General features: G+C 43.1%; 1 protein-coding gene and 1 long non-coding RNA gene across 2 annotated transcripts in view; one reads left to right on the top strand and one right to left on the bottom strand.

Moving 5' to 3' along the window:
• The first annotated feature begins 2,373 nt into the window (after positions 1 to 2,373).
• CCL28 (C-C motif chemokine ligand 28) lies at positions 2,374 to 20,304 on the top strand. The gene is made up of 3 exons (XM_011000922.3): positions 2,374 to 2,708; positions 14,174 to 14,300; positions 19,346 to 20,304. Exons 1-3 carry the CDS (start codon positions 2,645 to 2,647, stop codon positions 19,533 to 19,535), a joined length of 381 nt encoding a protein of 126 aa, XP_010999224.2. The 5' UTR covers positions 2,374 to 2,644; the 3' UTR covers positions 19,536 to 20,304.
• Positions 16,700 to 21,457, bottom strand: part of LOC116150517 (uncharacterized) — a 32,007-nt gene continuing 27,249 nt past the window's right edge. The window contains exon 3 of the long non-coding RNA XR_010378215.1: positions 16,700 to 17,256. This is a non-coding gene — a long non-coding RNA (uncharacterized LOC116150517). The remainder of the gene's footprint in view (positions 17,257 to 21,457) is intronic.

Here is a 21,457-nt window from a genome sequence, read left to right as displayed (position 1 = left end):
TTTTACCTAAAGCATGGATGGCATCAAGTATTTTTATGACAGTCTGAGGTTTACATTTTACTTCTCTTTGCAGTGAAAATAATACGGTTTTTCCTAGTAAAATTAAAAAAAAATATGTATGTATCTTAAAGTTTGCATCCTGGTATTCTTTGCCAAGGACAATGGAAAACAAAACCATACACAATTTTAGATTGTACTCCAACTGTTGCATTCTATGGCTCTGCCCTCCAACTCTCTATTCCTAGGTTCCAAAGGCACGCCTTTCCCAAGCTTCTCCTTCTTTTATTTTGTAGAAGCACAGGTAAAAATATGTAAACAATCCAGGTTGTTCTACTCTTTTGAAGCTCCTTCCCAGTTAATTCTGGTCCACGTCTGCCTAGTGAACACCCTGCCACACATAGATACACACACCTCATAACTGCAGCTTGCATCATGTTCTCTCCAGACAAAAATCTCATCATTCAATTTTGCCCTCACCCCAGGCCGACTAATTAGCTGGTTGATATCAGCTGTGCTTTTTAACACCAGTCTGACTTAATGCCCTGCCCCAAGGCTGCCATGCTAATGATGGTAATTTGACAAGTGCAAGCTTTAACGCTCTGGGTTCCACATGCCACGCCAACTGTCTTAGGGTAACCTCCACCCAACCCACCATCTCAGCAGTGGCCCCCAGGAAGCAGAGGGGAAGTGCTAATAACCTGTGACAACTCAAGGAGAGGCCCCTGTGCTTTCCAAGTCCACATTCTGTCCCTGTGCCTTCTTCTTGGAAGGCCCATGATGACATTTCCTAGCAGAGGAGACAGGTACACAATGAAAGGGAAGCTACCCTGTGACACAGAGCAACAGGTGAGAGTTCTTGAGTTAAGTACACAGGGTCTGTCTAATCCCAGGCTCATCAAAACCGAGCCCAGCCTTCCGGCTGGATTAAAATCACTCCTATTACCCAACAGTCACCCTTCATTTCATCTGAACAGAGGCTTCTTTCTACTGCAGAGAAGTGTCCTCAGGAAGGACCCTTAGGGAGGGAACTTCAGGCACAGTGGCAGGCTGGTGAATGAATGTTTTTGCACAAGTGTTGTTTTTCTAAATCAAAATAATTTTGTAAATTTTGGTAAATCAAACTAATTTTTAAAACATGGCTGATTCAGACTATCATTTTTGCACAGCTTCCCTGACTCGTACCTTCAGAGCACACTGCTTGGTCCAGGGAGGCTATGTGGTCATGGCAGGTGCACACAGCTTCACTGTGCTCTATTCCAAGACTTTGAGCACGACCCCTTGCTTAGTGGCAGGGTCTGGAATGGCTGTTGTGCGTGACTGGGTCTTGTGTGACTGGGTCTTCTCATTCTTTGCCTTGCCCCCAACCCCCAGTGCTCCCTTTTCTGATTTTATTGTGACTCCAGTTCCTGGCAGTGAAACTGGGGCTTGGTTAAGTACCACAACTTGACAGCTGGGGCACGATTCTGACCTCAAGCTCCTGACCTTATAAAGCAGCACTCACTGCCCAGTGCAAGTACAGTGTAAGCGACGTAAGTAATTCAGAATTTTCTAAGTAGTCACATTAAAAAGAAACAGATGAAATTAATTTTAATAACAGAACTTCTTCAACTCAATATATCCAAATATTATCACTTAAGCCTATAAGCAATATAAAATTATTAAAGAGATATTTTCTATTTCTTTGTACCAAGTCTTGGCAATCGGGCGTGCATTTTGCACTTATGGCACATGTGAAGTGGGACCAGATCAAGGGCCACATGTGGACAAGAGGCTACTGTATGAGACACTGCAGTCAGAGGAAGCACAGGAGAACTCTGGAGATCATCCAGCCTGACTTTTTTTTACAGAAACGTTAAGTACATTTGCTGAGGTTATGCAACAAGTTAGCAGAAAAGGTGGGATTAGAGTCCAATTACCCTCAGCCTACCCTGTGGTTTTATTCACAAAGCTGAACAGCAGCACAGCTGGAGTGGAACCCACACCGCCTCTGGCCCGCTCGTACCTGCTCTGGGGCTCTTTTTCACCAGGCCCAGCCTTGAGGGGACAGGCCCCTCTACCTGTAATAACTTTTCTCCTAAATAAACTAACAGCTTTACTGGAAACACTTTGGCTGCAGCGTGGGGTCAAATTTTTCCATCTTTCCACCAGATAATGTTTTTTTTTTATGACTTGCCACCTTTGTCCCCAGAAACTGTTTTAACAAGCTACTTAAAAACTCTGATTCCTTTATGCAATGGTTCTCAATAGAGTTGTCCATCAGAATCACCTATGGAGGCTTTCTAAAAATTCAAATTACTGGTCACCTACTCCTAAATTCTGATTTATAAGGCTGTGGAGGAATTCACATAGGGAGCTATTTTTCTGAATGGTTCCCAAGTTCTGATGCACACCTCCAACTCACAATGACCTCACCAGATGTCAGATCACCAGGGACGTCGCCTGGCGCCCTGGTGGTTGAACGCAGCTCTGTGCTCAAGAGCGAGCCTGATCTCGAGGAAAGAACTAGGTTCTCCAGTACCTCCTAGGGCGGGGCTTTCTGGCTTGCTTTCCTCCTTGCTCTTTCTCTGCACCCAAGGACACTTTTAGCCTCATTTCCTGATCTTACAGCCTCACCTGCGGCGTGGAGCTGCTGGGGCAGGCAGGCATGCAGCAGACAGGACTCGCTCTCATGGCCTTGGCTGCCTGTGTGGCTCTTCATCCCTCGGAAGGTGAGTTGGGGGCTGGCTATCTAAGCCTCCAGTGGAAGGGGGGGCTGCCTTCCAAGATGGAGCTGGAAGGAGCAAAGTACTCTAACAATTAGGGGCATGAATTTCCAAATATCTACACAAGAATGGCATAGGTTTGAATTCCTCATCTCCAAGAGGCAATTTCGGGAAGGAACCTCATTTAAACAGGAATATCAGTAATTTGCCACCAGGAGGATCAGATCCCTCCACACCAGTGCAACTTTGAGCAGTGATTCCTTTTCTGATGACAGTGTTTTAGACAACCCCCAGGTAGAGGTTGGAGGAAAGCCCCTATTATCCAACTGTCTCCCCCTTCACCCGGACCAGCTAAACTGTCCGAATACAAACGTGCATGTTTCTGAAGAAAGACAGACTTGCCCTTCTGGTTTATGGCTTGGTAAGTTGCAAGCTTTCTGAACAAAGTCAGCCGTGTGGGTACTGAAAACCAAAACTTCAATCTGATCTTAAAAATGAGACACAGGATAAAAGAGACTGAAGCACACAAATTACATCAAAGAGAACTTCAGTTGTGAGCTGCTAGCATAGATATGGAGATTATAACTGCACTTGGACTAGAGGCAATCTTTTCTAATTTTTTAAGGAAACCCTAAATATAGGTATTTAATACCTGACTGATTTGACTTTTCTTTTCTGAAACTTTACCCTGAATGGGATTCTCTAAATTCAGAACAGAGGTGAAATGTAAGTTTTGTTTGATCTGCTTTTATAAAAATTAAGCCAACATTTTTAAATTGACAGATTTCATATACACAGACTAATACACACACACACAGACACAATTGGATTTTAGAGCTTCTGTTGAAAAATCAGAGCTGGCAAAACCGGTTCCACATTTCCTGGCAAGAATTAGAGCTGAGTAGCCTCAGTCTTTCTCTGGAGCTGGCTATCACCTTATCTACTGCCTGGTTCCTGTAGGCATTTGCTTAGGGACCCCATTAAAGTGCCCGATGCACTGGGCTTGCATTACTGTGCACAGGAAACATCTGGATAATCCGTTCTTCATCTCTATCCATCTGTCTTTTCAAGACAAAAAGTTTGTCATTTTATATGTTTCTGTAAATTTTCAAAGAATTTCACTATTGAAATTTTAGGAATCACATCCATTGTTTCCCAAAAGTCCACCTGCTAAGGCTTTACTCCTAGTTTTGGAAATGCAATTCTTTTTCCATAAAGCTTTGAAGTAAAGGTGCATACATCTCCCACTTCGGCTTCCTGGCCTGTTTCCAGCTGTCCCTGCAGCAGCTGCAGCAGCAGCAGCAGCACCAGCCCTCCTACAGGAGAGGGAAGGAAGGGCAGGCGGAGCGCGTAGGGGAATGAGGGAAGCCCTGGCAGACCCACAGCCAAGGTTTCCAAGGAACTGAGTTCTGGCAGAAAGGGTGGGACAGCAAAACACAAAGGTGTATGAAAAGGAGCAGCTGGTGATGATAAGAAAGAGAACTGAGAAGACCCAACAGTAACTTTCTGGGTTAGTCTTGGGGCTTTTCCTAAGGCAGTTTGGGTCGTAGGAAAATCACATTGTCTGAGAAGTGCAACTTTCTGCCATTTAAAAATAAGTGATGTCGGGGTTAAGCCTAAGAACAGTCATGGAACTGAGAGAGCAAACCCCACTGCTTTCCGTAGCAAACTTCCATTCAAGTGTCTGTGTGTCTCGGGTACCCTGTGGGAGGCTACCTGGGATTCAGGCTGGGGGGACAGTCAGGCTTGGAAGGAGGGAGGTAAATACTGAGGAGTGCAGGGAAGGAAGTATAGGTGGCCTTGGCAATTGTCTTCGGCTGGGGGAGGGGATAGGGAAATGGCCCATGCCAGTTTGGGACTGTGGGAAATACATTTTATTTTTCTAGACATTAAATGTTCCATTAGCTTAATGTTGCCTGAAGTGGCCATCTTGATGTGATGGCTCAGTGATTGGCATTTCCAAAATGTTCCGCATAAACCAGGAAGCAGTTGACTTATCCATAATTAAAAACCCTGGATTCTACCCAAAGATAGGGCATACTCCATACCTGTTGACGTGGCTGCTGGCTCCCAGAACTCAGATGAGTCCATAAAAATGTCTATCATCCAGCAGCCAAGAGCCAGATTACTTAAAGCCACGATCTAGGGCTTTGTGGGCCTTGCTGTTTTTATTATACATTAAAGACTAAGGGTCCATTTTTGTCCAGCAGACACAAGTTGGAGGATTTTGCTTCACTGAGTCCCAAATTGGCTTCCTCTGACAACCCACTTTCTCAGAGTAGGATGGCTCCTAATTAGATACTTGCTAGGGACTGGCTGTTTGCATCCTAATAGAAAACATCTTTTGTTTTAATCATAGGAGACTCACTAGAGAGAGTTGCCAAAAATATACATTTGGACTTGAAAGTTGTTCTGCACAGTGGGGCTCTCCACTTCACCAGGAGTAGTTCCCAAGAGGCCAGACATGATGTGCTCAGTAAATGTGCCCTTCAGTTTCTCTCCAAGTGTGCCCTTTAATTAAAACAACAGGTCCTGCATTCCCTGAGTTCAATGACATTGTTGGATTAAGTGTCTAAATTTTATTAAAAAATCCAATCATCGTATCTATTATGTAGTTCAGGGTGTTTTTTCTTAAAATATCCTTTTCTGTGTCCAGAGAAACAGAGTGATATAATAGCAATTTTCTCAAATTTCAGTTATATACAGGTCCCTTTAATGGAAAACATTCTTATTCTCAATGATGATTCCTAAATTATTTCACTACATCACTTGATGTATAAGCATAAAACTAGGTATAAAACCCTTGTGAATATACCTCTTCTGCAATTATAAAGCCAAAATAAATTTTAAGTAAAAATACAACTACAAAGCCAAGATTTAAATGTAACAATATTAATTTAATGTAACAGTTAATGTTTGGCCCAAACTAAAATCACCATTCCAAACACAAATATAGCACTGATACTTGAAGCGAAGATTTCAAGCTTTATGTGCATAAACTACCCTGTTCCAAATAAGAAGTGTTTTTCCACCACCTTTTCCTATTGAACCATGATGGTATAATTTTGCCCCCCCCCCCTTAGCACACAACCCATTTTGAAATTCCGCTCTGTTCTCTTCTGATCGATGTGGGACAATTAAGGTAGTATCCGACTTGGTAACAGCACTAGCATAAACCTAAAGCAAAATTCAAATCTCCTGCAAGTGTTTCTTTAAGATGGTCTTCCAGAAGGTCCAGACCATGCATGTCTATTTAAAGATTATCACTGAGATGACATATTAAATTTAGGCATCATCTGTAAAGCTCATGGACCCTGAGAACACATCCAAGGGCCCCTCCCAGAGGTCAATGAAGCCCAGTTTAAGAGATGCTTGGATACTGGAAGGAGTCTGGACTTTGGACTCCAAAAGGCCAAGTCAGAATTCAAACCATATGAACTTGGGGAACTGCTTAACCACACATAGCCACAAAGATTTTTAAAAATAGGACCAGAAAAGGGTTCCCGGACCCAATTCCAACATGTGTGTGTGTATACGTTTCGCCACACCAAAAAACAAAATTGAACTCTCTATTCTGACACTATCTACCCAGAGACAGACTGAGCTTCCACAAGGAAAGGGCTCACTGCCCCCCACTTTAGATGCCAGTAGCAAGCCCAGGTTGTTATCTGTGCATCTGACCAACCAGCTACAAATGGGAGGTAGGTTCCAAAGATTCCCATCCTTGGGTTCGATCAATTTATTAGAATGGCTCAGAGAACTTAGAAAAACCTGTTTTCTCTCTAGATTACTGATTTATTACAAAGAAAACAAATCAATAGCTAGACGAAGAGATACACAGGGCAAGGTCCCAAACAAAGGAGCTTCTGTCCTTGAGGATCTTGGGGCCCAGACTGGTGGCATGTTGGAAGCATGCTGGTTCTCCAGTGTGGAAGCTTCTAAATCTATCCCCTGCTTTATTTTTTTTTTCTTCTGTATTTTGTGGAGGCTTCATCACGTACGCATGATTGATTAACACCTTGGCCATTGGTGATTGATTCAACCTCCAGCCCTTCTTTCCTCCCTGGAAATCAGGGGGTGGGACTACAAGTTCTAACCCTCTATTCATGGTTGGTTGCCCTGGTGACCAGGCCACATCCTTAGGTGCTTTACAAAAGTTACCTTCATTAACATAAACCGAGACGTGGTAGAAAGGGTTTGTTATGAATAACGACACCTGTTTCACCTTTATGACTTTGAAGTGTTTTCTGGAACTGAAGATAAGAAACCAAATGATGCTTCCATTGCTCTTATCACTCAGGAAATTCCAAGAGTTTTGGGAGCTGTGAGCCAGGAACTCACATATATTTGAAGATCAAACATATTGAAAAATATACTTGGTCATCTGAATGAGCTATATTTCAGCCATCTGAATGTCAAAATATATATATTTCTTATAAACTGCAAAATCACAGACCAGAATCTACATATTGTTTCACTTACATTTTTTTCCACTTAATCATAGGTAACAGTGTATCTGTTCAACACACAGTCATTTCTTAAAAGTTTGCATCATTCATCTTAACAGACAACAAATAACTTCCTGGAACAATTTGGAACATTAAAGTTTCATCCATTATCAATCAGAGTCCAATCAAGGGACAGAAACCAGACAATAATTTGAACAGAGAATTAACACAACTAATTATCAACTATAACAAGAGATAGGCTAGAAATGTTAATGGAGAGTAGGTTCTCATTCAGCAGAAAGAACTCGGAGACAAGACACAGAGGTCAAGAAAGTAAAGTGAGGATTTATTAAGTGATAGTATGCTTTCAAGGGGAGAGCAGGCAGACTTAGGTGAGTAGCTGTGCTGAGTTTCTTTGGCAAGATGGTTATATGGGGTGTGAAAATGAACAGGTGGAATATTCACTGGAGAGAGAGGGGTCTGGGGTCATATTTTCTGATTTCCATCCCAGCTCCACCTTCCCGAGGGGAGGAGGGATTTTTATCCTTATTTAGTCTTGATCAGAAGTGTCATGACATCAGTGCATGATGGGAACTTCTGACCTGCAAGGGTAATTTTATTGGAATGACTGTAATAATGGCATGAGCAAAAGGTTACATTCAGAGGGCATAAGAGGTTACATTCAGACACCAGAGATGCCTGACATATGCCACCTTTCTTTATCTGCCTCCAGAACACTTATCAACCCAAATGTGTCATTTCTTATCAGTCCAGAGGTTCCTGCTTTGGTCTGCCCAAGGACCCCCATTATTCACAAGATGTATGGGCCATTTAGCCCATGCCCCACTTTCTCTGCTCATATCTAGCTATCTGTCTACTCAAAACAGAAAGAAGAGGACAGGAAAGAATATAGGAATAGCAGATATTCCTATGGCAAAGTAAGAGTATTTAAGGAAGAGATCCTACACCCCTTCCCTGACCAGCTGTGATCCAGACCTTGTTGGAGAAGGCACAGACATGGCTCACTGAATGACCAAAAACAAAACACCAATTCAGTCTGCCCTACAGTTTGCAGGGGAAAGTTCTTCACAGGGAAGGGGGAGTATGCTTTCTAAAAGGAGAACTTCAAGGATGGGGCAGCCTGGCTCTTCACCTAGTTGTGCAGCTGGCAACACGTTTATTCTTTAAAATGGATGCCTTGGCAATCAAAAGCTTAATGCCAGGCACTTACATTACAATCAAAAAAGCTGACTGTCAGGTACTTACACTACAAGGGTCCATCTTAACTTCATAAAATAGGCAATTAAAGGTGAATTTGAAGCTTAGGAGCAATAAATTGAAAAAAGGACACATTCCACAGTGACACCTGGAGCTGGTACTGTGCTGTATACTGACCTCCAGGTGATGTCTTTTTTGTTTCCACGTATTGTTCACTATGTCACCCCTGTTCTAAGCACGTACGTGTATAAACTCATACAAGCCTCACAACAACCCTATGAGACAGGTGCTATTACTATCCCCAAACTGCAGATAAAGAAACTGAGATACAGAGAAGTAATGCACCCAACATCAGCTAGTAAGTAGCAGGGCCAGGACTTGAACCTGGTAGTCTGTCTCCACACGCCTAGTGACTGTGCAGTAATGCCTGTCGGCATGTCTCTGGAACAAAATTATCCAACCCCCTTCAAGACTATCCCCTGACCACTCCAGTATCCATGCTGTGAGAAGTACTGGGGAACAAATGTCTTCAGATTAACTAAAGAAAAACCCTTATTCATTCTCCATTACCCAAACAGAGCTCAGATCAGCTTAAGTGACATTGAGCACTAATGCCAGGCACTGTGCTATGGGGCATGGGTACAAAGATATCCCAAGGGAGTTCACAGTCAAGAGACATAGTCGAATAAACCCTTAACTTTACACATGGTAAAGACAGGAAAGCTCAGAGTGCTGCAAGAACACAGATTCATGTAGGGAAAGGGTAAGGCTGGGAGAAAGGAGGCAAGTGGGAAGCTCAGTAGGGCAGGAGCCAACTGATGAGGTCTTGAACTTGGGCAGCGGGAACAGGGATGAGAAAGGGGAGACAAAGATAAGAAATGTTCAGGGAGTGAATTTTAACAGGAGTTTGTGACTGGCTGTGGGAGTGCAGAAGGAGGAAGGAATGACCATGGGTTTCTGGCTTGGGTAACTATAAATAATGGGTAAATGAGATGAGAAAAGGAAAAGGAGTAAATTTAAAGTCGCAAGAGATAACACCCTCAGTTGGATACAGAGCGATGACTATATTAGCAGAATTACTGTCTTGTAAACCAGGGATACTGTAAATTTTTGGAAGGAATGGGTAACAATGTTACATGCAGCAGGGAGGTATTTTGAGATAATGTTAGGAAAACAGCTGCTACTGCAGGGACCCGGCGGGCAGGTGTCATGACTTACTAATTTTTGTATACTTAGAACCGGGAACAGTGATACAAGGCAGGCGCTCAATAAATGCTTATGGACTTTACTGATGTAATAATCACTTTCACTAGTAAAATAATACCTTTACTCAAATGATTCAAATCCAAAAACGTTTGTTGAGATACTGTTGCTACTTTCCCAAGAAAGTTTTTCCTTAACCTTACAAAGCCTAAGTTTTCAGTTAAAAAAAATTAACAAAGGAAATGTAAAAAATTTACCAACACTAGGGGGAAAAGCAAAGAAAAAGGATAACAAAATGAAACAAAGAAAGGTGGATAAAAAATTTAACCAAAAATTTAGTGTCACACTATTAATACCAGAAAAAACAATACGAAAGGTCTGTAACAGCACTAGCGGAATCTTAAAGGAAAGATGAATATGATCAATTCACCAAAGTTCATCCAGGGCTGAGCACAGGGTGAGGCAAGTGATGCGACCAAGGTGAGTCGTGCAACTGCAGGGTCGGATTTTGTTTTTATTTAAAACTGCAGTATTTTATTTACTATAGAATTTTTTTGTTCTAATTCTTATTTTTAAAGTATTGCATTAAAATGATTCATCTTGATTACTGAATTTTTTGGTGCCCCTTCAAATTTGGCACCTGAGTCTAGTCCTTCTACTCCAATCCCGGGAAGGACGAGGAAGATACTCGTATGCGTTAGAAAATATAACCCCAAGTGATATACTGTAAAAGTGAACAGACTGACAAGAAAATCTGACATAATCTCAACAATACTGTAAGATTTTTTTACGTACGCGCATCAGAAACTGACCAATCAAGGAAGTAGGGTATAGCTCAGTGGCAGAGTGCACGCTTAGCATGCTCGAGGTCCTAAATTCAAGCCCCAGTACCTCCATTAAAAAAGCAAAGAACCTAATGCCTCCTCCACCCCCGCCAAAAGAAACTGATCAATCAGAACGCTAACGGAGGTAGGAAAGACGTGCACAACACAACTAATATTTTCCTACAACTCTGAAAGGCAGCCGTCGGTAGGCCAGGCCTGGCCGTGCGCGCCCCGGCCCGCTGCCCGCACCGCGGAAGCGCGTCCCCAGGAGCCGCGAGGCAGAGGCGGGACTCGCGCTGCGTCCAGGGTCCGGGCCGAAGCCGCGCAGGTGCCTGCAGTTCCCCGGGTCGCGCAGGGGAGGCTCACGCCGGCAGGCGTCCGTGGCCTTGTGAGCTGCCGCGCCGCGCGGGTCTGGGACTCCACCCTCCCCGAGGCGCAGTACTTATTACACGTGAACCGCTCCTCCGCTCACGTGCTCTCCCTGCGCCACACACACGCCACACACGCGCGCGCGCGCGCACGAGAAAAGCCGCCCCACCTTGACAGTGGCGCCGAGCAGGTTGCGCAGGCGCAGACCGGAAAAGCGGCGGCGGACGTGGCCCAGACAGACAACGACCAGCACCACCCGCTTCCTGTTGCTGCCGCTCCGCACTCCTCCTCCGCCCCTTCCTTGGGCTGGGGTTTCCGTTCCCACACCTGGTCTCCGGTTCCCCCGCTCTCCTCTCCGGTCCACGGCCGCCTGGCCTACATGTACGTGTAGTGCGACAGCCGTAAAGCGGCGCAGCGTCGTGCTTGGGTCTTTTCCCCGTATTGTATTGGTTTCCTCTGATTTTCCTTTTTTACGGTCGTGAGTTGGACGCACAATTATTTTATCGTGTTTGTGTTTTAAATAAGTGCATTTAGGCTAAATTTAGCTGTATCCCACCTGTTACAATAGGTAGTACCTCCACTCTTTTCCGGAATAAATATTTTGTGATATCACCTTTAACCTCTGACTCGAATGCATTTTTAAGTTTCTAACCAAGTGGTATTTGTAAATTTATAAATATATTTTATTTATTATTTCGATCCAAGTTTTTAAACGGTTACTTTGCACAGAAACTATTACTTTGCCCAGGAACTACTTCTTGAAACACTGTAGAATAAAAAAGAAGTCTTAACTATAGATACGGTAAGGTAATATTGTGATGCAGGGGAGGGGAAAAAAAAACTTTCCTCTACCTTTCTAGGTTCTCTACCAGGGCCCCTGTAATGAAAGATAAATTAACAAGAGAAAAGCATATAAATTGATTTAGTTTAAGTTTTGTTTGACGTGGGAAGCTCCATAAAGAAATGAAGACTCAAAAAAGCAGTAGAGTTATGGCTTATATAACTATTTGGACAGAGAGTGGTAATTGTGAAAACGTGGAAAGACAAAGGAACTTGGCCTAGGGCAGATAAGCATGGAAAAGTGACTAGGAAGATAAGGGCGAGTTTAACAAGGTTTGTTTGTACAGTTTTTTCGTGGCCTCCACTTCCCATAGTGTGGAGACACAATCCCACTTCACCCAGAGGGGCTGCTGCCACCCTCCCCTACCAAAAATATCTTTCTTCCCCAGGTGCAGGGAGACCACCTTTTACTTGGAAGTTTTCTCTCTGGCCTTCAGCACAGAGTGCCCTTTCTCCATCTGCTGGTTTTTGTTTTTTTTTTTAAAGTGATTTTAACTTAAAATCATCAACATGCCAGAATGGCATATTTTGGGGTGGCAAGTTTTGAACTTTCAGTGACAATGTTAGGGGATAGTGAGACCCCTTAAATTAGAAGGCCAACCAAAGTGTGGTGTGGGTCCTTGCCTGCCAGCTGGAAAGAATTCACAGCTGAGGCAGAGGGACAGAACGAAAACTGCTTTTATTTCTCAAAAGAGGAAAAGGAAGGAAAGTGCTCGAGCAGGGAAAGGAAGCGCTTGAGTAGGGAGCTGCCATCCAAGATGGCCGGAGGAGACAGCTCCAGCTTGGGTCGGGTCACATAGACTTTTATGAGAGTCTTCGGCATAATGTCCTCTTTCCAGCTGTGGTGGAACCAGTCAGTCCTTGTACGGACTTTTCAGTCCTTGTATGGGCTTTTCCGGTTGTTGTCATGGCAATTGTCAACTGTCATGGTGCTGGTGGTGTGTCACTTAGCATGCTAATGAATTATAATGAGTGTATAATGAGGCTCAAGGCCCACTGGAAGTCATATCCTCCACCATCTTGGACTCTATTGGTTCTTCTGATTGCAGTTGCCTCCTGAGACTTAGATAAGAGTAATTGATTTCTACTCAAAGGAGGGGCAGGGGTATGATCCTGGGCAACAGCCTTGGTAATAAAAAGGAAAGTTGTTTTTAACCAGAATGCCCGCAATCTGGTGGGCACAGCCCGCCCCCCCAAAATCTCCAAAGATTCTTTTCAGCTATGAAAGTTTTAAAGAGAAAGGGAGAAGTAATCTCAGTTAATCACTGAGATAGGTTGTCAGAGTCATTGCCAACCCCAATGCCCGCAGGCTTGTCCTAATGAACTGCTTGAGCCTGCTCTTCTATGACTCTGGGAGGCCTGGGATACTTCCTTCAGCTTTTCTATAAACAAGAGGCAGGGTTTTGAGGGGGGGGTGTTCACAGGGTCCTGCTCAGTATCAGCAATACATTAGAAATTGTAGATTAAATGGACAATTTCTTAGAAAGCTATCAAAATTGACTCAAGAAGTTATAGAAAAATCTAAATAAACATACAACTGTTAAGGAAATGAAGTTAAGGTTGAACATCTTTTCTTCAGACAGAAATCAGGCCTAGTTGGTTTTAGAGGTTTTACCAAACACGAGGAACAGACAATCCTTGTCTTACACAAACTTTTTCAAATAACAGAAAAACAGAGAAAGCTACCCAATGCATTATGGGGAGCACGGGAGAATACTGTGTGCAAGTGGCCTTACGAATTTGCAGAAACACATTTCAGTGTGGGGTTAGATTTCCTTTCGGATTTGTGTTGCCATCTCCTCCTTATAGCTGGACAACATCAGTTCCTCCTAACTTGACTTTCTGCCCCCATCGCTCCCCACTTGTTTATCACTGCAAGACAGGTCTTCCTAAAACCCTTCCTCATTCACAAATCTTAAATGGACTCCATTTCATAAAAGATAAACCTCCTTAGACAGACATACAAGGCCTCAGAGGTGTGACCTCGGTCTATCTTTTGAACCATATCTCCCATCACTCACCTTCCCAGCCACTCAGTTCAGACATAGTGGTCTATTCCTCTCCATACCCTAAACGTGCCCTGGGCTTTCCTATCTCAGAACTCTAGACCATGTACTTCCTTTAGCCTGGACAAGTCTTCTCAGGTTTTCTTCACCCATCCAAGTCCTCCAAGATTGAGTCAAGTCCTTCCCCAGTGGGTAAATGTCAAACCTGCTCCAGAGGCCCACATGGTTCCTCTCTTCTGAGCTTGTGGGACACCCTGTCAACCTCACTTCTTCTTTAATCAAATCCTATCTGCAACCCCACCAAGGTCGTTGTCTGGAGCTATTTTTCATCTCTTCATATATTTTATGTCTTTGCACTTAGTTTTATCTTCCCCAAATATAGTGTGAGTTCTGGAAGGTAGAGACGTGTCCCGTCCCCGGATCTGCATACATAGGGCCCCCCAGTGAGTGTTAGCCCCTTGCTCAAGTGGATTGACATTGTTTCTCTGGAGTCTTTGAGACGGGCGCCAGGCCAGTGTTGTATAAGCTGTAAGATTTAACATTTCTTCCTTTTCTTCTTTTAGCCATACTCCCCATTGCCTCCAGCTGCTGCACCGAGGTTTCACATCATATTTCCAGAAGGCTTCTGGAAAGAGTGAATGTGTGTCGCATTCAGAGAGCTGATGGGGATTGTGACTTGGCTGCTGTCATGTGAGTTTGCTGCCGCAGGAGGCCTAAACCTGCACAGAGACCACTTCTCCACCAATGGACAACAGGTCTAGGTCAGAGAGGCTTTGCCTGTTACACAACATACAAAGACTCACTTAAACCTGGGAGGGGAGAGCGGAGTGAAGGTCCCGGGGCGTCCAGAGCCCCAGGGTAGCCCTCTGCTCCCCGCCCTGCGGTGCTGCGCTGAGGGCTACGTGCCTTCAGTCATCAGGCTATGTGCACGACCTTCCTAAGCAAAACAAGGGACATTCTGAGTGAGAACAAAAGCAAAAACAGAAGGCGACTCTGTTCTACTTCATGGCTTTTGCTAACTTTTTTTCAGCAAGTAAATGGATTGCTGTCATTTTTACTATCTGAATTCGTCAAGTGTGCACGTAACATTCAAACAGATGTGTAGAGACGTCCGTACCTGTCACAGGTGGTCCACGCAGTCAAGTTCCGATGCCCTCCTTTGCTTCTGATTCTGAGCCACTGGCACATGGTGAACCCTCTCACCCCTCCTATCCCCACCCCTGACCCAGTTATTCAGAACTTTGGACTTAGATGTACTTAACGTCTCCCCAGAGTTTAAATTCCGCGAGGCACTGGTATGTAGTAAATCTGGATTCTGACAGTAATGCTGTGAGGAAGGCACACATTATCTCCATGTCACACAGGAGAACGCTGTCACTGGGGAGACTACATAGTTCACTTGGTGACAGACAGCGAGTGAATGGCACAAATGGGGTGTGAAGTTAGGTGTCTTCGTTCAGAACATGGTATACTTCCAAAGGCTCTCAAAAGTGGTGGTGGGGAAAAAGAAGTGATGGTGGGACTACACATAGCATGCTCTCCCCAAACTCCCACACTGGGCATCTCCCAGGAGTGCTGGCTTCAGCAGGACTCCAAGGTGACACTGATGAGCCCTTTGGGCTACATATAAGCCCACTGCTTATGCCTGAGTTGCTGAGTCACTGGGGAACCTCTTTATTTATTAAATGAATTCCACAAATATTTTACTGATTAGCTATGATGTACCAAGCACCATTCTATATGCAAGAGATGCAGCAATAACAAAATAGTCTGCCCTCCTGGAATCTCCGGGAGACTCTATCCAACTGGGTCATGCAGACTAGTCTCTGAGATTTAAGTTTCCCCTTGCCCCCTTTCAAAGGAATCCATCCGTTACTCATCTTTGAGAAACACTGCTCCAAGACAGGGTTCTTAGAAGTGCAGAGGAAGCATTTGGAAGATGTCCACTGACAGACTTCCTTCAGGTCTGGGGACCATGAACCCCCTGAAGTTTGTGGGTATGAATGTGGGAGCATTTTTCCAGGGAGAAGGTCGTTGGTTTTATAAGCTCCTCAAAAGGATCTTAGATCCAACAAAGTTTAAGCATCAGTGTGCAGAGGAAGACAATTCCTGGCCCAGACATTGTATTTTTTATTTTTGGGGGGGAGGGTGAGTTTATTAGGTCTATTGATTTACTTTTTACTAGTCTTTTTAACGGATGTACTGGGGATTGAACCCAGGACTTGGGCTAAGCAAGTGCTCTACCATTTGAGCTCTACCTTCCCCTCTCCAACTCTGAATAAGCATGAGTGTCTATGTGGGAGAAGAGAGAGGATGGAAAACCCTCTCAACATCTCCTCATATCATGCCAGCTCACTGGATCTATCAGCCCAGTTTAGTCAGTGGGAACCAGTGTATCCTGTAGCAACCCAGGGAATACTAGATAATGAGGTACCTTCTGAGGGGTGCTTCAAGTTCTCAGCTTCTTTGAAAAACTCCCTTACTATATGCCTGGCCAAGAGTCTACCAGTTTTTATTTAATTTTAATAAACAGTGCTGGTAATAGTTGGAGAGTGAAAATTCATAGGCAGTTCATAGCCAATGCTCTGGAGAATTGGAGATTCTGGATACTGGTGTGAAGTCTACCTGCCTGAGGCTGCTCTGGCTACTCTCAGAAACACCAAATTCTCTGCTTTCAATTCCTTCCACCTCATGGCATATGTCACCTTCAGAACTTGGAATGGCTCCCAGGGGACTCCCGGAAAGCCATGGGGAAAGAACCAGAGAAAGTTTCTGTGTGTGTGTAAGAGTAAGAGACAGATGCAGGTGATCATCAGGGATACACTGGTAACAGGATTTTCAGAGAAGTTTTCTTTGGAATAAGCAGGTGAGATAGAGATCTAAAAGGTATAGGAACAGAAATGATGTGAACAGGAATGATGTAAGTCCTCACTTCGATAAGGGAAAATATGATCAAAAACAAGCTTCATTTTAAAGAAGACTCAATTTTAATAAAAGGAAAACTATAAAGCCAATCACTTGGATCTAAAAAATACTTTATTCAAGTACTGATTTGTAAATTGACCTCTCTGTAGAGAAAAGGCAGCAGAAAAATATTGAGTAGTTATGACTTGGTCTGAGATAAGATGAAATTTGACTATGTAGTATTTTGTAATCATAAATTACAGATCATCTCTGTTGTGTTTCCTGACATTTGACATAAACAGATAAACGTTCTCTTGTTTTCAAATTGTTTTACTACAGAATATCCCTCTCCTTATCCAAAATGTAGTCTCCTAATTTTGAATGTGTATAAACACTTTAAGGTTGGAGACAAGTGTTTTAGAAGCAGAAAACATTGCAAGTATTGGAAATATAATTCCCAAAGAGCATGTATTATTAACCACAATTAATTAATATAAATTAACTTACAGTGAACTCACTAGATTTAATTCCTTCTCCTTTTCTGCCTAGAAATAGGCCCCTTGTTTCACACCCTATAAACGATCACTGTAATTTTTGACGTCTGAGATAGCAGTTTGCTCGTTTAAAATTCCACTATAGTGACTTCATTAAAGAGCTTCTAGCTGTTTCTAAACATAAACACAATGCAAAGTTGTTTATCTTGGGCAGAAGGCAGAGGTTTCTTGAATCATATAGACATTACCTGTTGGAAAGAAAAATTTTGGTTATTGAATAATGTAATTTGAGAGGTTTCCGTATTTTTTCCAAAGTGGTTGTTGAAGGACCGTTGTACTTACAGAAATGGGTGAAGAAATAAAATTCAGGGAACAATGATAGGTATAATTTCTACGGCAGGTCCATCCCTTTAAATCTGTTGGCCTGTTTCTAGCAACTCTCTTGTGGGGGGAAAAAAATCAGGGGAACAGCCTTATGGTTTCTTAGAGTCAAAACTCTCCACCTAGAAATCCACAGTGGGGTGGGGTCAGTGTCCATCAGAATACTGTGGAGTTGGGGAGAGGGGAGGGAGAGTGAAATAGGCTACCTCCTTGCCCACATTACCTCACCTCTTTTTATCCTGATGAATACACGTGGGATACAAGTCGGGGTATCAGCCATCTTTAAACTTCAGGGTTTTACAACATCAGAACATCTTGGATTTGGGATGTGTGTTCTGGCAGCTAATTGTTCCCCTCCTTGTATTACATTGAGATGTTGAGGCCCCACTGGGTAGGCCTTTGAGAAGGGTCCCACTTGGCAGGTGTTGCCTGTTCTCCTGTGGCTTTCCTCCTCCCTAGATCCTGTCTGTGTTCCCCCATCCAGTTCTCTCCTGCAGCCCCAGCGCCGGTGCCCCTCCCTGAGGCTCCTCACTCCCCACGGAATAACGGCATCGAGCCCTAGTTCTCTCTCAGGGCAACCGACGGGCTTATCTGGGTGTGTCGGCAGAGACTTTGTCCACTGGATGTCTGCTCAGCTGCTCGCTGACACCACGGGGAGAGGGGGGTTTAGCCCTTCGGGAAGGATAGGAGCTTCAGCTCTTTCTTGTTTATTGTTTTCTCTTCCACATTAGTGCTCCAGCCAAGATTTCTCCTGTAACAGCTGAAGGCAAACCAACTGGCCTCCGTGAGAAAGAGCTCTGCTCTTGAAGACCTCTCAGTCGGATACACTTGGAGAATGTGTTGTTCTCCTATTAAGATGCCTCACTTCTTTCAGATGAATAATCCCACACTCTGGGCTTTTTATGCTCAAGCTCATTCAAGCCTTTCCCAACATTCCTCCCTTTTTCAAAAGTCCCCACATTAGCTGATGATTCCTCTTCCATCTGGGGAAATGGCAGCCTATTTTCTAGTCCCATTTTTACCCCTACAGAAAAGAGGCATTTTAATTTACTCAGACATAGAAATATTGTATAGGTAGAGCCAGCAGGATTTTCAACATTTACTAAGATTTGGATGGTGTCTGATGGGGAATTAAAAGTCACAATATCTTTTGTAACAAGAATTCTTCTAGGTACCAGAAATTGTGAAGGTGCTGTAGAATTCTCCCACCCCAATGTCAAAACTTCATACAGAAAAATGATAACAAAAACACATTCTGAGACGTGGTGTAGATCTATATTCTATTTAAATGTTAACAGATGCCTAGAACATTTTGATTGTTTTGTTGAAATAAAACCAGACTGTTCTTATTTTGAACAATTTTGACTTCATGTCTACAACTAATCACTGAATTCCTGCTGTGAACAAGGCCTTTTCAAGACACTTCCAGACTATTCCTCCTTCAAGGAGCATAACACCACAGAGAAAGGAGAGTCTGAGACAGGCACTCAGATAAAAGATGGAGTAAACTAAGTGCCAGAAGAGACGTAACTGGTGCCATGAGATTCAAAGGAAAAAGGGGCATTTAGTTGTGAGGATCTGGAAAAATCTTATGGAGGCAGATGTGTTTGAGATGGGCAGTTAGGAAGAAACTGGTTTTGCTGGGTGAAGTTTGGAGTCAGGAAAAAGAATTGGGTTTACTTAGTTTCTTTCCTCTCCCTCCCTCCCCCTCCCCATCTCCTCTCCCTTCTCCAATTCCTTCTCCTTATAATACTTTTAAAACTTTCTGCAGATGTCTGAGCAACCACAGGCAGAAGTGTAGTCAAGTCAAGATTCATCCTTGTGGTCCTCAGCTTTAGGATTCAGTCTCTAACATACACTGTGTCTAAAACAGGGAACTGTCTATAAATTCACTATGTTTTTAATCTACTTGTACTTTCTGTCAGTGATTTTTTTTCCCCCTTCTCTTCTTGACAGCCTTCATGTCAAGCGCAGAAGAATCTGCGTCAGCCCACACAATCATGTTATTAAGCAGTGGATGAAGGAACAAGCAGCTAAGAAAGATGCTAAAGGCAACGTTTGCCAGAAGAAACACCATGGCAGGAAGAACAGTAAAGGGGCACATCAGGGGAAGCGTGAAACACATGGCCACAAAACTCCTTATTAGAGAGGGTACAGATGAAGCTACACAGACGAGTCCTGAGTGAACTTGGCCATAGTTCATTAGAACTATATCACGTGGATATTCCTTACTGGAAGCCAACAGGGCAAAACAAAATATATTTTTTAAGGGAACAATTATATAGATGCAAATGTAGCCAATAATGTATTCAACTGAAAAATGAAATGAAAAGAGAATACTTATCTTCATATAATATTTTAAGAGCAGCATACAGATCTAATTTCAAAAACTTTTTCATTATGATGTTTTCCAAACCTACAAAGAAGTTGAAAATGTTCTATGAACACCTGTATTCCTTTCACCTAGATTAATCCTTGTTAATATTCTGCCACACTTGTTTTTTTCTCTCTTCTCTCTTTGTACGTATGTATATAAAACATTATGTATAAAAATATATAATTCTTTTGCTAAACAATTTGAATAGAAGTTACAAACATCATGACACTTTATTCCTAAATATTTTTTAGTGTACAACTTGGCATCCCTCAAGAATAAAGACTTTGTCTAATTACACTATCAGCTTTATACCTAAAAACAATTCATCATATGTATACACAGTATATGTATTAACATTCCACATTCAAATTTCTCCAACTTTTTCCAGAGCATTAGATTTTTTTTCAACCAAAGTTTACATATTACAATTTAATTGTTATATTTCTTTAGTATCATTCCATCTAAAAAAAATCCCTGCTTTTTTTCTTTTTTTTTCTTCCCATGGCATGAATTAAAAAAAAAAAAAAAAAAAAAAAAAGGAGCCAGGCAAGAATTGGTTCCACATTCTTGGTTTGTCTGTTTCCTCAGGATCATATTCGGATTTAACAATTTTTGGTAAGAATGCTTCCTATGTGAATTTGTATATTATTGCATTATTTAGAGTTCATGAACAGTGGAGTTCATTTACTTCATAGAAAACTTTTAGCTGAATATCACCTTAAAATGCGTAGTTTGAGTAACTACTGTTGTTTGGATTGACAAATTCTGACACTAAAAAGGAATGCCTGCTTTCCTCTGGGAGCTGTCTGCCTCCCAGTTGGTTCTGGGGGCAGACTGGGAAGGGGTCTGGAGTTGGGTCTGGTGTGGGATGATTTTACGCTCTCCTAAATAAGGAGCCTATATCCTTTAACTCCTAACCCACCTTTCCCCTACGTTGTGGGTCTGTCCCCACTGTTCTGCTCCTCTTTTGGCCTCGTTCACAGAGGCTCCGAGATGTAGAGTAAGAGGTAATTTTCACAAACAGCCACCAGATGGCAGAAGCACAGCGTCCGCTCTGCCCGTGGTGTTGCCAGGATGACTTGAGTGTGATAATGGAGCACACGGAGGTGCTGAGCCTGATGTAGATTAAAATATCACCAGACCTCCTTTGTCTAATACTCCTCACTGACACTAGTTTAGCATGTGATTTACTTATTCTTACCAACAATCTTGCGGGCTTTGTATTGATGTTTCCACTTTAAGGATCAGGAAACCAGAGGCTCACAGGGGTAAAATGACTTGCCCAAGGGCACACAGTAAGCGGCCAAGACAAGCCTTTTACCCAGGGCTCCACTTCCCGTTTTCCCATTAGCCCCAGCAGTGAATCCTGGAAGGTGTGGACCTGGAGGTGGGGTGGAGGGAGGGGAATTCAGGTAAAGATCTGTGCATCTGGTGCTTCAACAAAGGGCCAGGGGATGGGCTGACAGTTTTACTTGGGTGCAGAATTAAGACATGTTGCTACTGGCATTGTTAGAGCTGATACCGGCAATAACCGTCTTCACAGATTAAAATAGGTCCCAACCAGATTTTACTGAGTTTTACTCTTAAGTAGTGGAGGGAATCACACACTATTTATAGCCTTTGTTTTGCAAAATCTCCCTCACTGGGTTCTTCTTTTCAACATAAAGACAGATTTTTGTCAAAAAATACAG

The sequence above is a fragment of the Camelus dromedarius genome, chromosome 3, assembly GCF_036321535.1.
Source record: "Camelus dromedarius isolate mCamDro1 chromosome 3, mCamDro1.pat, whole genome shotgun sequence".
NCBI lineage: Eukaryota > Metazoa > Chordata > Mammalia > Artiodactyla > Camelidae > Camelus > Camelus dromedarius.
Note: the sequence above shows the minus strand (reverse complement) of the source record. Positions and strands in the feature narration are given on the sequence as shown.

Excerpts from the sequence above, each read along its gene's own strand:
- CCL28 (XM_011000922.3), top strand. The coding sequence starts at position 2,645 with ATGCAGCAGACAGGACTCGCTCTCATGGCCTTGGCTGCCTGTGTGGCT. Across the intron at positions 2,709-14,173 it reads GGCTCTTCATCCCTCGGAAG|CCATACTCCCCATTGCCTCC; the intron begins GTGAGTTGGGGG and ends TTCTTCTTTTAG. Across the intron at positions 14,301-19,345 it reads TGTGACTTGGCTGCTGTCAT|CCTTCATGTCAAGCGCAGAA; the intron begins GTGAGTTTGCTG and ends TCTTCTTGACAG.